Below are 16,533 nucleotides of genomic sequence, written 5' to 3' on the forward strand. Positions count from 1 at the left end.
TGAGCAGTACAATGCCCTTCAGGTGGTTCAGTTTTCACTGGGAGGAAACAAGGCTTGGCTCATTATTGTGTATAGAGCAGCCCCTCGGTTTGTAAGCGCACAGCCCTCTTTATTTGCAAGGGTTTGCTCACTGAGAGCACATTAGCAGCAGAATAGTATAGACTCATCGAGTGTGTTTACATGCTCCTGATATTCTGGAAACAACAGTGGTAAAAGTTCCATGCTATTCCTTATTCATTCCAAGATTTTTTTAAACGATTAAAGGAAAAATTCAGCCTTGTGGAAACTACACCTGCTTGCTTTCTTGCCAAAAGGAGAAAATCAAAATCAGTGTCAGATGTGTACTCTGGTCTGGAAGGTAAATGCAGGACAATAGCAATCCTTGCAATCACTGTGGTTGCTGAAAGGTTGCCATGGTCACCAGCAGTTTGCATGAAAGACTTGTCTGCAAACATTTGCAAACTACTCACCAAGCTGTAGCGAAACTGTTTATAGTAAAACAGAAACCAGAAATGGAGAACTTATGCCGTCAAAGTAAAAGTTGTGCCTTTTGAAATGTGTTAGTTGCAGACGATAAGGAAACTTTGATATTTTTTTTTTCTCACACTTTTCACAGCATCACTGTTGCTTGCAGACAAATTACCATCTCCATTGCAAACTACAGGTAGCCATATAAAGGTTTTTTATGCATCACCTTATGTGCAACTAGTTTCAACTAGCAACCAGGGGCTCGTTGACTGGTTTCCTGTGACCTGTGTGAGTCAGGCTTAAGCCAGTATTCTTGGCTAGAAGCGGGTGCTCAACAGCTAACTTGGTTTTGCTTGCTTTTAAATATTCGTTGAAAGAAAAATAGAAAAAACAACCAAATCTAGTGATTTTATTTTATTTTTCCCAGCTAAGTTAGCTAGTATTTTGTTTTTGTGATTCTTGATTGCCAGGCCAATGGCTTCTGACAGACCAGCTAACCCTCCTCCGGCTTTTATACTAGATTAATCTAATTTTGTCCCAGCTTAATCCTTTCATAGCACTACGAGAAAGGAAATGAAATATTCCTTAATATGAAGCTTTTCTCCAGGCTGTGACCAGAGCATAGAGCGTCTTTGCTATTGGAGACTAGAGTGGCAGAATACAGATGTGCAGGTAAACACACTCAGCATGAATTCTGAGGCAGGACACTTCTGACACTCCAGCTGTCATCATAAACCCACAAAGAGCTGGCATAGTGTGGTACAGTACCTTTATCAAGACACGAGTGCAACGTCATGCAAAAAATATCAAAACAGAAAAAAAAGAAATGCTAGTGCTAATCATACAAAAAGCAATGACAGGGAACATGTGGTGACAGCAGGTCGCCTTCATGTCGGGGCATTCCCAAGGTCATGTGTGTACAGAATCTTATATACAGATGATCTGCTGCGGTGGAACAGTTGGGAGAGAAAGCACAGCAAGCCATTCCTTAGCAGTCATGAGGGAAATCATTGGGTAATTACAGCAGTTTTTGTTTACAGGACAACATACATACTTGCTAATTATACACATCTTGCTACCAGCAAGGTGCGAAGAAACTTTTTTTTTTCACATAGTGAAATCCTGTTAGATTACAGCATGCATTACTCTACGTGCTAATGCCAGGGGGGTTCTTGTTGTTATTGTTGCTGATTCTTCCCAGTTAATGACTGTATGTCCTTACAGGATGGGATGGTGTTCTCTTTCCCTCAGTGCTTCTGTAATCTCACTGTGCCTGGATACAAAAACAGAAGAGCTTGTTGACAGCCCGAAGAGTCTAGATGAATTAGTTGTTGTTTTTTTAAAAAAAAGAAAAAAAAGAATGTGGCAATACGCCACAGTGCATCGCTGCTTTTGGATGAAGTGTGACAGAAGGAGCCCAGTTCGAAGAGCCAAACAAGTATATTTTTCTTGGCTGATATAGGTGCCATGCAAATATTTAGTCGGAGCCAATCATTCAAATCCAACAAATGAAGAAACAACACAGTCATTGTCATCAAAAGCTGCTGTTTCTGCAGTAATTTTATATTATCCTGTCAAATTTTGATTGATTTTATGTTGCAACAGAAAAGAAACCAAATATTGCATATTTTGATCCTGGCCAATCGTTATAATTACTATTACCAGACTTACCTCTGTCTCCACCATTCCTCATGTTGGTCTCCTCATCCTCTGCGGCATCGTCCACTTTAAAAAACAAGAACTACATGTTAGTGACAGCAGTTCCTTATTTAAATACTTGGGCACAAAAGGCTAAAATATAGCAGAAAGAACACAGAAGTGCCTTTTTTAAGATAAGAAAAAAGGACTGAAGGCGAAGAGGAAGAAAAAAAAAGCTAAAAACCTATTTTGTCTCGACTAACCTGAGTGAAGCTCTTTCACCAGTGACGACATGGTGTTTGTGATTGAGTCAGCAGCAACTAAAAGATCATTCCGAAGATTTCTAGGCACACCTGAGGAACAGAGAACGGAGAAGATGTCAAATGACAAGTCTTGGAGTGTAACTTTGCGTAAGTATAATCTGCTTCAAATCCTCTTTGTTTTACTGGTTTCAGACGAACCCTGAGCAAAGGCCTCCAGCACATCCCCTCCCACACCTGCCAGGCAGTCCTGTGGTGTGTGAGTTGGGGTGGACCCAGCCGAGGTGGAACGTATGGGCATAGGCATTGAGCAGCCCGCACCGTGGCTGGGAGAAGAGTGAGGGGAGCCTCCAGACTGTGACTGCAATGGATAAAACCATTTATGATAGTTACGGTAATCATCAGCACATTACCTAACCTCCAAACGTAGGAACCACATGCTGAAAGTTCACATGCAAGAGGGTAGAGCACAACTTCCAGGGAGCACTCTAAAAATAGTAGCAAAGTTGAAATTGGAGAGGTATACAACCAGATAAGCTTAAAGAAGAGACTGGCTACATTTACATCAGGACTGATTTCTGATATTTATGTGTTTGACCCTGGCAGGTACAAAGACACTAGCTGACCGGTGTCATCTTCTTCCAGAAGCATAATAAGCGAAAAACATGGAATCTATCCTTGCTAACCTTTAGTGATTCTACAGAAAGAAGATAAAAAAAACAAAGAAACCTAAATATCAGCCTAACATCAACTAATCAAATTCTCAAACAACCAGTTTAAATAGATGATGCTCTATTGGGATCACAGATTGCAGCTTTAGGAAACCTTTTTGCTTCTAAAGGTGACTTCTAATGAAATAAATCTTGACACAGATGTGACCAAAAGAACTTAATCCTTACTGGGAGAACAAACAAACAAACAAACAAACAAACAAAATATTGGCTAAAAGCCACAACCCCCCCCCCCCCCAAAAAAAAAAGACTTGTGGTAAAGCTATACTGATTGGCTTTACCTTGTCTGTCTATAGTACACCTTTACTGCATTCACAGGGTTAATGAGAACCATGCGTAGGTGTGCATGTGGGGCTTGTGCTGAGTTGGGAGCTATATCTCATAGAGAAAGGATCAGTGTGTGTCTCTGGGACTGTTGCAGGCCTGGGTTGATGGCTCCGTGCCAGGCAGCAGATGGCCAGCCAGACTGCAGTCATATTAGAAGTGAGTTTGTTAGCGCCAATGAAAGGAACAGGTCCCTGACATTTGGACCAAGAAAAACACAGTTCTCTCAACTCGCCTGGGTTAGAAAACAAATTTTAAAGATTGTGCCTCTACCGCACTGGCATGAAGCTAACAAGGAAGTGGTGGAGCAGAATCAAGTTTGACAACTAGATCAGTGTAATCATGTTAGGTAGTGGAATCCTATCATCTTTCTTAACAGTCGTCTTAAAACCTATTATAAACGCTTCCTTCAATCACATCTGTGTGGAGAGGGGAGCAGTGGACTAAGTGATGTGACTAGAGCAGGTATTGAGCCTTGCAAACTGAATTAAGGGCAACTTACAGCCTGCTTCTGCTCCTCATCCTATCAGCCAGCAAAGGTAAGCAGAGAGTGAGAGAGCAAGGAGAGTGAGAGCAACAGAATTAAAGCAATAAAAAAAGAGGAAAGGGGTTTCTGCATGCACCACATGGCACGTTTACATAAGATTACTGCTGTCTTGGTTTTGAAGACTTAAGGAAATTTTCAATTCATCAAATAAAGCCTAATTATGTAAGGTAGAATATCATTGATAAAACCTGTGAAATATAAAAGAATAACAGCAGATTTAGGACAGTTAATATCTGTTCTGTTCTGGGTTATTATATATCCCTACTTGAAGATAAATCTTCTCCAAGCAGGTGAAAGTTTTACCTTTAGCAGCCTCATGAGACCCTCCAGCTGCACCATCAACTCCCGCCTGCTCTCTTGCAAGGCTGACATGCGCCTCTCCAGCTCATCCTTCCTGTGTCTGCCGAGGAAGGAGGAAAACAAAAGATTTATGCATTCCTGTTTTATTTGTAAGGCATAATCTTACACCAGTGCTTTGCTTTAAACTCCAAACAGACAACAAAAGATTCCTGGAAAATATTCTGTAAAGAAGGCGGTGTCATCTGAAACTGAAAGCATTTCAGATGAAGTCTATTTCAGAGACTTCATCAAAGTCTATTAGCAAATTATTTCATACACTTATTCACTTCCTGAAGAGCAGCTAAGTGAGGGGATTATTTTTGTGTCTGGGAGACAGACTTGCCTTTAGGTCCAATAATCCCCGGATCAATTAGAGCCACTCCAGTAAGCAGTCTCTAATATATATAGAGTCCCACGGCATTTGCATCAAGTATGTGCACCATAACCGGCATTATTAGGTAATATGTTTTCTCGATATTGAAAAAATGACATCAATGTCACACCTTAAACCAAGTGTGTCAACCTACAGCCATTAAGGTCAAATCCAGCCATTAACCCTCACCCTGACACTAACACTATGCTATCAGAATATGTGTTCTTTCACGTTTTGGCATTCAGGAAACAAAGACTCCTGGATGCCAAATAACAAGGCTCTAGTGTGTTTTTCTGTTCTTGCTATGATTAAGCCCCAGTGTTCCCTTTTATTCTTCATGAGCTCTTTGTTGTTCAGAGGTCTGTTTTAGGATAAAGTTTTGATTTGCTGCTTTTCATAAAGTACATGCACAAAAAATGGTCTAAAATAATTCTTTTATATATAAAAACATGACTCTGTGACTGCTTGTGGCCTCTTTTCAATTCAGCTTCTGGCTCTTTATCACCCCCTGGTGTCCATACTATGTAACTGTATATTGAAAAAAAAAATTAAAGCACAGTAGCAATCATTTGTATGGCTAAAGTTGTCCTATAAGAAACGTACAAACATTTGCAGATTGTAAGCAGCAGTTATCTGTTCTTCATCCTGTGGCTGTATAAATGCAATAGGACATCTGTTCAGTCCAAATACAGCTCCACACAGAACACTGTGCTGTTAAATATTTACCATTTGATGATGTCTGCCCTAAAGCAAACATACTAAGAGAGCGTATTAATATATGAAAACCTGTTTACTAGTAAGAAACAATGTGGTTACGTGACATAAGACAGAAATTACCTAATAATTACCATATTATGAAAATATTATCAACACTAATATGCCAAAAAGAGTCCACGTGGGGAGTAAAACTGGAAAAAAAAACAAAACCATGATACAAATGGATGAATGACTAAAGATTAATTTCGAAGCTAAACAGTTAAGCTATAAAACATTAAAAGATGATGTGATTTGAACCTTTGGCACAACTGTTGACTTGCAATGTTGCCTCTGATGCATTATTTAGGCCAGTTGACACAATCAAGGAGTCGTTCAAGGTAAAAAGTGCTGTAACATGTCCTCACAGGGTGACTCTCTCCCAGCAACAGAACCCAAGGGTCTCAGTGTCCTGCCAGCAAGACAAATGTCCATGCTGTTGTGGAAGCAAATGCTCCCTAATTAGGCACACATTAATTTTACGTAAAGAATGAGTTCAGTCCAAAAAGGTACAACCGCCCTGAGGTTTTGTTTGTTTTTATTTCTTTATCTTTTTGACCCCTTAATGATGATGTTATATGTGATGTATCGTGTCGGCAGGTTGATACCTGAGGAGTCGTAGTTCGGTCAGGAGTGTGGGGTTCTGCTGGGCTTTTTCTGGTGTCGGCTGAGAGGCCTGTTCATGCTCCAAACGCAGCCTCTGGATTTCCTGCAGGATCTCTCTGAATATAGCAGACAGCAGAGACGAAACGTGAGCTTTATTACTCATGCTGTGTTGTCACATGTTTAAAAATACCTTCAAACTTGCATTTGAAATGATTTAAAATGTGAAAGGAAAAGCACATATTGCTCACATACTGTACTCAGATGAGTCAAAGGACAAAGATTTAATAATGGGTTTACTGCTGATGCATTCACATGCAAGCAGCATTTTAATATTACAGATGGCTGAGAAACTTTCAAAGGAACAGCTTGATTAGCCACGCTGTGCACCGTTGTAATATTTTTAGCACACATATATAATCATCATCTCAACTAAAGGCTGTAACAGAAAGCAAATGAGTGCAACAAAATCATGCATCACTGCTTTACCACCAACAAGCCAAAAAATCAAATCAAAACCTGTCACACATGTATGACAATGGTCGCATGATAAGCTGTACCTGTTTTTGTTCTCCAGCTCTGCAATCAGCTGCCTCTGCTGCTTATTGGCATCAAAGTTGAAACTGAGATCTGTTGGAGGACATTGTTGCTGAAAAACAAAATTATCATAAAACAGTATTAAAAACACTGTGGGGAGAACAAAAGTTAAATACAAACAGATATCGCGTCTGACCACAGCGAGCAGTAATGATGCTCCGCTGGAGACTTATTATGTTTCAGCATAAACAGGAACCACAGCGTCGCTTTATCCCTTCCATATATAACAAACAGTGACAAAGAAATCTACTGCTGCTGCTTCACAACAAAAGAGTTCAGCTGGCGAAACCAGCGGGGCGCTTTTTATTTTGAAGCATGTATGTGTCACCCTCGTTACCATTTTTCTTCACCAAAATGTGCCTTCAAAACATATTTTTTTCCATTTCTTGGAGAGGTTTAGGTTTAAATTTCTAAAAGGTAGCAATGGAATATGAAAGAGTTAAGAAGGAGAGAGTTGTACTCTTCCAGCTCACGACTAGTGGAGCATAAAATCAGAAAGCAGTTTTTATTAAGAGAACCTGATTTTGTTTGGCTGCAGAGTAAACAGACCCAGCAGTTGGTGTATTTGTGATAAGGAATCTGGCTTGAGGAGTATTTGTTGCATATTTGAGCCACACTTTGCCGTTAACATGTTACCAGCATAGAAAGGACTAGAACTTTTAATCAGATGACATGTGCTCCTTACTTCACTGTATTTCTAGAAAAGTCATCAACGTAAGGGCTACGTTTCCCATTGCTTAGAGATTTTAATGCCCTGAACATGTTCAACTCCCAGCTTGGCTGACCTTCAACTTGAGTCATTTCCCTGCTCACTGCCCCACGTGCCCTGCCTATTTCTCTACAGCGCTCTGCCAAAAAGTAAAAATTCCTTAAATCTTTCTAAAACAAATACAAGTCATGGAAAATAAAAGCTCACATTTCAGTTTCAAAATCCAAGTTCCCTGTGCTGATGAAGAAAACCTGACAAAAACTTCAAAGCATCAAATCTGAAATGCAGGGTGACTGATGCCCACCATGGGGTCTCATACTCACTGTGGAGTTGCCCGCCTCAGCTGCCAGGCGGGCAGCGTATCGAGCGATGAGGCGGTGCTCTTCATCTAGCCGGCTGGGACTCTCCAAGACACTGCCCAAAGTCAAAGATAGAAAGACACATCATGCACGCGTGCACACATGCACACAAGCATAGACAGCAACAGTGACTCAAATGTCAAAAGCGCTTATGTAAGTAGAAAGGAACAAAAAAAATTGCATGGCGCAAGTGATTATATAAAATAATTTGCATGAAAACAAAACTTCATAATTAAGGCGACCTTAACAAAGGACAATTGGCTTTGACTGCAGTGTTGATAGACAGTCTGAGGTACAGTAATTGGTCATAACAATGAACTGTGATGGATAAGAGAGAATGCAGCATGCCAAATGCATTTGTGACTGTGCCAATGCCCATTCTGGCCATTTCATCACTGACTGGAAATGTCAAATAAGGCGCAAGACTTTAAATGACCATGGGTGTGGCATATGGTGCGGACAGACGACAGGACATATGCTGTTCTTTCTCGGCAGGCGGTCTGCAGTGAAGAGTGAAGGACAGCTGATATGGAGTTGGGCGCTATCTGAGAGTAAGTGATGATTAAGACCATTAAACCCAATCTGGCTTCAAACCCGCTGCATCAGCAACCACACGGCCTCAAAAGGACTGATAATCAGCCTCTTAATTAACATTTGTATTTGAATCTTATCTATACACATAAATCTGCTAGTGTACTGAGATCATTTCAGCTATTTTTTTCAATGTTTTTTTCCCATAATTTCACTGATTACATCATTAAATAGTCACTGTACGATTTGACATATTTTTAGATACTATCACCTGACTGGAGGAGATTAAACTTGGTCCACTAGAGGAGAAATCACTCAACCAACATGTCATAGCAGTCGTTTTGAGCCAGATCTCTGAAAATGTCTCGTTAAGTGGGGCACTTTCTAAATAATTTACCTTCTCGTCCTCAGGCCAAAGCACAGGCAGAGTCTGAGGTTTCTTGTAGAATTAAAGTAAGGCATTAACATACGTCAGGGAGCCGTTTGGGTTGAATCTTCAGGCTGGAAGCAGCTCCAGTGTTTTGTTCTTCAGGGAGTTTCTTGGCACCACCTGATGGCCTGAGCCAGGTTTCAGACAGAGATGCATGAACTACCTTTAAGCGCTCCAAACTGGCATCTTTCCCAGATACTTATTTTAGTTGTAAGCATTTTTACTCAAACACAATTTCTCAGACACCACTGTGTCTGTCATGTTTACCTATTTCAGCTCAGCGTGGGCAGGCTCAGAGTTCAGATTTCTGGTTTCTTTGACGCTCCTATAAATAAAGACTAAATGACTTTTAAGTGACAGATTTTGGATATCAAGTGTTTACAGCACTAATATCAATATATATGATTTAGAGTAAATTCATCCATTTTCATAAAAAACAGCAAAACATTACATTAGGTCATTTGCCAACCACTATAAGTACGATAGAGTGACGTTAATATGTTTTTGAACAATGACGCAGTGTTTGTAGTTTTACCTAGGTCACCATCACATTGGATTTTAACCAAACACTAAATATGTCATTGAAATAAAGACATTCAGCTTTAATTCAAAAGTTTTGCATCAGCTGTTTAGGACATTCAGCCATTTATACATAGTTTGCCATTTTCAGCGACTCAGAATTAAATGGACAATTGGATGACGAGCAGTTTTGTGGCTAGGTGAGGCCTGTTTCCTGGTTATTTACAACGATCTAAGTGGATAAAAGATCTAACGCCTAAATCCCAAGTGTTGAACATTTGGCCGCTTTTCGCTGGAAATCTCAATATCAGGTCCAAAGAGATTCTGCTACAACTCAAGGAGTCTATCATCAGACAAAAATCAAAATCTATCAGAGAGAGAAGAAAATTTCACACCCTACGTCAAGAACACTCTCAGGGATGAAGGTGTATTATTGTCGAAGTCTATAATCAAGAGAACCCTTCACACATATAATTACAGGGGGCTCACAACAAGATGCAAACCACTGGTTACACTCAAGAACTAGAAGGTCACTTTGCGAGGAAACGTCTAAAAGAGCCTGCACACTTCTGAAAAAAAATTCCTTGGACAGATGAAACCAAGGTGAACTTGTACGAATGTGATGGGTGTACACGGCTCAGATTCAGCCTAATAGGACAGTGTTTTATAGTAGATAGATAATGGCCCAAAGCAAACTGCAGAAGCAACCTAACAGTTTCTCAGGTTAAACAAATGGTATATTGTTCACTGACCAAATCAGTCACCTGATCTCAACCCAACAGAACATGTTTTTTTAGTTAATAAATACAAATCTGAATGCACAGAGACTCAGCAAAGGCCTGGTAGGCCATGCCATGTGAGGAAATGAAGCATTTGGTGATTCCCACTGGTTCGAGAACTCAGACAGCCATTGATTTTATTTAAAATCAGGTTAGTTTGTCCGATTACGTTCAAGCCTGTAAAAAGCTGCCCATTATTCTGTATACATTTTAAAACCCTTGAATTAAAGCTGAAAATCTGCACTTCAGTCTAATATTAAATGCTTGACTAAAAAAATACGACGACGGTGTACAAGAATTGTGCCTTTATCCAAATGTGTATGGACCTAACTCTATCTGTTCCATTTCATTTACTCACTAAATACACCAGGTAAGCCTGCTTCATGAAAATTATTCTCAACTTCAATGTTAAGCAAGCAATAGCAGTTCATCAATCACATATAACTACAGCTGCTTTGTCAATAGTGCTTTCATACTGACGTTTGGTCAATAGTGAGTTGACTCTGAGTTAATGCCCTTTAAGTCTGAGACAGCATTTTGTTTTTTGCTGCTATAATGCGGCTAATAAGTTCTAAATTGTGGGCTGTTGGTTTGCTTGCTTATGCTGAGATATTGCTGTGTGAGAGGGAGATGTGGAAGAGAGCAGATGCCCTGTCAGCAGAGCAGACAGTATCAGAGAGCACACTGTGATGGAGGCTAGGAGCACAACACGCACTATTTTTTTTTTTTTTTTAGAGAGCATCAGTTTTTTTCTTTTCCCTGACATCTTATAGTTCTGTTTCTGTTTTTTCTTTTGTTTGTTTCCCTGCAGTAAAAAATCTGAAAGAGTCAACAAACAAGGACTGCACTGGTGCTGCTTTTCAGTTTGAGGCTTTCAAACTGAAGCAGAGCCACAAGGAGCTTTCCATTATTCAACAGTAACATCTTTGACTCGTACATCCTTAGTAAAAAAAAGCAGGCAGGCTAGTGCTGCGCAATTATCAAATACAATAATATGAACCCACTTTGACCTGCCTACTGATATCCTCACTGCCACTCACAACACAACCTATTTTAGAAGCGTCACAATGGCTCAGTGCACAATTCCTGCCCTAAAAATGGCAGCTTTGTGGTTGTTAGGACCCCTCCGAGGCAACAGCATCTTCGGTGCATGACATCTTCCCATACAGCCATGACTCACAGAGCAAAATGTCAAGACAAAGGTTACCGGGCTTCTTCAATGCACACAATGAAGCAAATCTCAGGAGAGTGTCGCCTTCTGCCTGCCCATGCTGCAAAACGTAATGTCTTCCACTGACCTCCACAGGTTTGGATGTGAGGTATTGTTTACAGCCTCGGGTGACCCTATCTTGTCGGCTTCCCTCAATGCAAGCTGTAATCTCGATACCGTCGGGCCACACAGACAAGACTGCACTGCACAAAATGTTGATCTTGCAAAGAAAACTAATCCGGTATTGATTGCTACTTTGCTTTCAGCAAGGTTAAATACTTACACTTTGTTACCAGGTGAAGTGACTGATCTTTAAAACAGAAAAACAGGCTTATATTAACACGTCTCTTTAAAAACACAGTTTAGGGCTAAATCTCGTTGCACATCATTGGACCCTTTTTTTACAAGGTGCCCTTCAGCTGCGAGGGTCCTTGGCATATTATTGTATGATACCTCAGCCTGGAGAAACACAAGTGGATTTAAAAAAAAATTTAAAAAAAGCATCCACAGGACTTCATTAAACTGCACACTGAATTCTTAAATAAATTCTTTATAGTTCAATCAAACGCCGCATGCTAAATAGGTTTGATATTCATGCCTCTATTCATTCTCTACAGTGGACTGTAGCGTGTCTGCTAATGTGCCTGTCTTGCAAACACAAATTGCTGGAAAGATATGATAAAGAGATCGTGAACACAAAAAGGAAAATTTAACCAGCACAGACCTGCGAGAGAGAGTGCAGATACATTACAGCTCCCTCAGAGTGCTCTCCATTATTGAATTCATAACCACAATGGTTCATTAGCACTGTGAGTAAATAATAATTGAGGTTGCCTTTAACTGAGAGGGGCAGAAATAAGAGGACAATTAGGCTGCTTTCACAGGGCCCTCGCCTGCTATCTGCTTACATGATAAGGCTCCAGTTCTATCATAATCTATTTGTCAAATCAGCCCTTTAAGTAGGAGTGCTCGCATATTCTTCACGACAGCGGAACTAATTTTCCTCTAAAATTACTCACAAGGCAATGCTGTTCGGATGCAAAAAAAAAAAAAACAACAAAAGAAAAAAAAGAAATGTGTGTCAAGTGTGAAGGAACAAATAACATCTGTAGTTTGATTCACTGACTGCCCTCTGTTATTTCCACTGATGGGAGGAAACCCGAAACCATCTGAATCCTGTGATTAGAAGAACTGACAGCCAGAGTGTGCAACTGCAAGTGACGTCTGGTCATCTTTTAAAGATGTTATACCTTCAGAATGACACCAGGCCTGAGGGTCGCTTACCTTTTAGTTGGAGTAGGTGCCCCAGAGGACATGAGCATTGTGTCGTTCATGTTGTTGGCCGCTGGTTTCGGCTGACTAAAAGACAAGATTAGAGGTCTTTAATGCTGCGCTGCAGAGGTCTGTGGTGCTTGTCACCAGGGAATGGAGGAGAGGGCATTTGCATTTTATTAATAATCATGAATCAGCGATCCTGGCTTCAGTTTAATCCAACTGTACCAGGAGGGTGAGGAGGGAAGCAGGAGGATCATTATAAACCACTGAGTGTGTTGCAGGAAAAAAAGCAACATACTATACTCCAGTTAACTTAAAATTGTTGCAAAATAATTGACTATTCCGGGAACAGCGAATTAGATGTTTTTGGGCTATTAGCTTAAACCTAATTAACATGAGCAAGAGCAAGAGCAGCAGACAAGAGATCTAATTAAACTGGAAGTCTGTGAAAAACTAGCAAAGGTGACATTGTGGGAGGTAATTTGTGAGAGTAAACAAAGCAGTGGGGTCCATCTGGCGGCTGAATCAGTGGCAAACTCATCGGAGTCCAAACCCCCGGACCACAGAGTCTCATTAACGCGCCGAAATATCACTCTGCACATCTCAGGTCCTCTCAGCTTCACATCCGACACAGAAAACAGCAGAGGAAAGCATTTGATTTTCAAATCCTTGAAGACGCATCCGCAGTATCTTTGTGTAGTTATCAGCTTTGATTCTGTTGTAACAGTTTTATTTAAAACACTCATTACCACATAAAAGAAAATGCAATGTAGAGCACTGTGTCTTATTAAGATTATTTGTCCAATCAGCTTTTCCTTTTTTCTTTTTTCCAAATCAAACTATTTATATCTACATTGTGCAAAAAAGCCACCTTTACCCCCCCACAAAGTGCATCAACAGCACAGGCAGTTCTGTATATTACTCAGCTACTAAAAACAGAAATCAGCACAAAATATATGAAAAAATGCAGCAGTACTTCTAAATGCATGCTCCTCGCATTAACGTGGGTGCTCAAGGGGGTCAGTGTGTTCTTTTTGAAGACACACTGCAATTATTAATTCATTCAGACGTTTATGCCCCTCAAGAGTTGCCTAATGGGGTCGTAAGAGAAGCAAGTCCGAGTATTTGTTTCTGGGGCCGTTTGCACAACCACAGCACTGCTAATTTCTGGATCACGCATTAGGATAAACAGGAAAGCAAAAGTGTCACTACTTAAACGGCCACGCGCTGCCTTCCAGTCTCCCTGACAAACACTCCGGCTAAAATCCCAGCGCATGTGAAAAATGTTTACCTCTTTTTTTTTAAATCACATTAAAAAAAAAAAGAATCCACCCTGAAGGTGAGCTCCAGTCTGAGGACAGGAAGCGAGGCGCCACACTTACCTCTGTGAGGAGAGAAAGCACCTGTCTGGCTGGCAAAATACATCCAATTGCTGCTGTTGCCAGATGCCTAATCTGCCCTCAACTGAGCAGGCGAGCATCTCACTATTACACTGCTGTTGTCTCCAAGGAAACTCAGCGGTCATGTGACTTTGTGACGACGTAGATTTGCTCTCTCCCCCTCTCTCTCTCTCGCACACGCTCACTCTCCTCTCTTCACCTCTCGCTAACACAGTGGAAATTAGGGGGAAATGCCTTTTGCTCAAAATACCTCCTCTGCAACCTCTAAACAAAAAAAAAAAAAGCACAAATGTTTTATCATCTCCTCAGCAGACAAGCGCACAATGAACTCTACAGTTTCTACTATAATTGCAATTATATATCCTTACTCTTCCCCTTACCTTTAGTGAGTTACATAAGTCAAAGCTCTTCACAGTTAGCCTTCTATAAATAATCATCAGCCCTTTTTGAACATACCAATATAACTCCTCTGGCACAGCAGGGTGCCATAAAAAAGCTTCCTCTTATGTAAAGCAGTATTTCATTCTCCTCTAAATGTTAGAATGAACTCTAACAGGCATCCCGACTCGTTCACATCAGTGTCTGCAACGCTGTGATTCACTGACTCCCTAAACGCTGATTAAGGACACACAGGCCAGACATTTGGGCGGCGCCTCAGAGGTCAACCAGGAGTGAATTGACACAACATTTAGGCACTAAGAGATCAAAGTCTGCAATGCGCTAAGCTTTGTGTTACCTGCGTGCAGCGAATGACAATGTACCACGTGCTATTTATACTTGGCTTTGAAGGGGGTACTGGGAAAATTAAGTCTAGTGGCACCTCATGCACACTCGTTCGCCTTATTTCTGAAAAGGACGGGTGCCTTCAATCGTCCTCAGTCGGCTAAAAATAATAAGCAAGCGTGAAGCATCCTCTCCTGCTGTGCTCCTATTTCCCGCGAGGCTGACAGTACCTCGGCCATAAAAACCCAATGGATCACGCTCTCAGTGAAGTGAATTATATGCCTGTTCTCTACATTTTAATGACACTGATGGAATTTTCATTGACCTGGAGAATAAAAAAAAGAAAAAGAAGAAGAGGCATAAAACAGAGGAAAGCATTTTAAAATGTTAATGGATTTCTAGGGATTATATAGAGAGTGGAAAATTGGTTACTAAATATTAAACACTGGAAGAGAGAATTTGAGCCTACAGACTCACAGACTTGGTGTGTTCCACATTAAATGCAAAGTACGGCAAGATGCCTATTTTTTGACTCTTAGTCTGTTTTGGTGCTTAAAGTCTTTTGGCAGAAGCGGTGCTAAGTCTGAAGGTAAGAAGCCGCATCCTAGATTTAAAGTTTCTGAGACAGACAGTGCATCCCAAACCTATAACTCCTCTCTAAAACACAAATCCCCAAGAATCTCGCTGACAGTTAGAGTGGAGAGAAGAAATTCACAGCTCAGCTCACTGTTGGTCTTTGCTTTCAGATGCCAGTAAATATTTCAGAATAGTTTCAGAATAGATGCACTTTGTCTGAAGATGATATGAGAGTTTGGACAACTGGGAGACTCGTGTCCGTTCGATTTGGGCGTTTTGATCAAACTTGACTCTCTAGCCTGATTCTGCCATTATTAGTCACTCACAGAAGCTCCGTCAGCCATCACAGACACACACACACACACACACACACACCTAAGAGATCGCACTGATGTATGTCCTCTGCTTTTACGATATGAAACACCATCTCTTCACAAATAACATTCATCAGAATTGGCAAGCAGCAGCAATAGTTTTAGTATTCCAACACTGCATCTCTCTCACTCTTATGCATCACCAGTAAAATGAAGTCGATGTAGAATAAAACTAGAAGCCTGGCAGTTTTCCTGTGACTAATTACTGAGGGATCCATTTCTATAGCCAGCAGGGAACTCGGAATGGTATGCAGATAATTGCTGTGTTCCCCCATCATTTTTTTTTATTAAACTGCCCATTAAAAAACAGAATTATTCCATTAGCGGCAGAACTCATGGCTCATGGCTACAACGAGGGCATACGATTTACAATTTGATGTTGGATTTAACGGTACAGTTCAATTTAATTTTGTCCTTGTCTTACAGTCAAACAACAAATATCATATAACATCAAAGCGTAGTTGTTATTTTTCAGTTTTTATGTTTTATTAAACATCACAGATGTAAATTAATCAGCTCTAGAGGTGCTGGGAGGCTTTTAAACTTTAAACTTTCATCTGGAGCCAGATTAGCTAGCTCCCCCATTTCTGGTATTTATGCTAAGTTAAGCTAAGTTTTAAAGCTGCTTCTTCATAATTACTGAAAAAACATGGTTGAAGCACCGCTCTATTCACAGCCACTAACTGTAATTTTTATACACTGAGCACCTCTTTTCACTCTTTACCACTGCAGTATGTCATTACAATTTAGTCTTCTCTCTCTTAGTTGGTTTTGTCCTGTCTCCCTATTTCCACTTCACCCCAAACTGGTGGAGGGCAGTGTTGGTCAAGTTACTTGAAAAAAGTAATCAGTAACTAATTACTGATTACTTCCCCCCAAAAAAGTAATCCTGTTACTTTATTGATTACTTATTTTCAAAAGTAATTAATTACTTAGTTACTTTTTAAAAACATGATTTACAACCTGAATAGGTGATAAAGCGATAGATCTTTCAGCCCAATTCTACTTTTTCTAC

General features: G+C 40.4%; 1 protein-coding gene across 2 annotated transcripts in view; it reads right to left on the minus strand.

Moving 5' to 3' along the window:
• Positions 1 to 554: 554 nt before the first annotated feature.
• The window catches only part of dtnbb (dystrobrevin, beta b), a 37,227-nt gene continuing 21,248 nt past the window's right edge, over positions 555 to 16,533 (minus strand). For both annotated transcript variants that reach the window (XM_005736544.2, XM_013911742.1), the window contains exons 11-20: positions 12,455 to 12,529; positions 7,666 to 7,756; positions 6,597 to 6,685; positions 6,042 to 6,155; positions 4,272 to 4,368; positions 3,924 to 3,944; positions 2,568 to 2,727; positions 2,370 to 2,459; positions 2,140 to 2,193; positions 555 to 1,741 (exon numbers count right to left, since the gene is read on the minus strand). In XM_005736544.2, the coding sequence (XP_005736601.1) occupies positions 1,716 to 1,741; positions 2,140 to 2,193; positions 2,370 to 2,459; positions 2,568 to 2,727; positions 3,924 to 3,944; positions 4,272 to 4,368; positions 6,042 to 6,155; positions 6,597 to 6,685; positions 7,666 to 7,756; positions 12,455 to 12,529 (817 nt within the window). In that variant the 3' untranslated portion in view covers positions 555 to 1,715. The remainder of the gene's footprint in view (positions 1,742 to 2,139; positions 2,194 to 2,369; positions 2,460 to 2,567; positions 2,728 to 3,923; positions 3,945 to 4,271; positions 4,369 to 6,041; positions 6,156 to 6,596; positions 6,686 to 7,665; positions 7,757 to 12,454; positions 12,530 to 16,533) is intronic.

The sequence above is a fragment of the Pundamilia nyererei genome, unplaced genomic scaffold (genome assembly GCF_000239375.1).
Source record: "Pundamilia nyererei isolate P.nyererei 1_Seehausen unplaced genomic scaffold, PunNye1.0 scaffold00070, whole genome shotgun sequence".
In the NCBI taxonomy this organism is placed as follows: Eukaryota; Metazoa; Chordata; class Actinopteri; order Cichliformes; family Cichlidae; genus Pundamilia; species Pundamilia nyererei.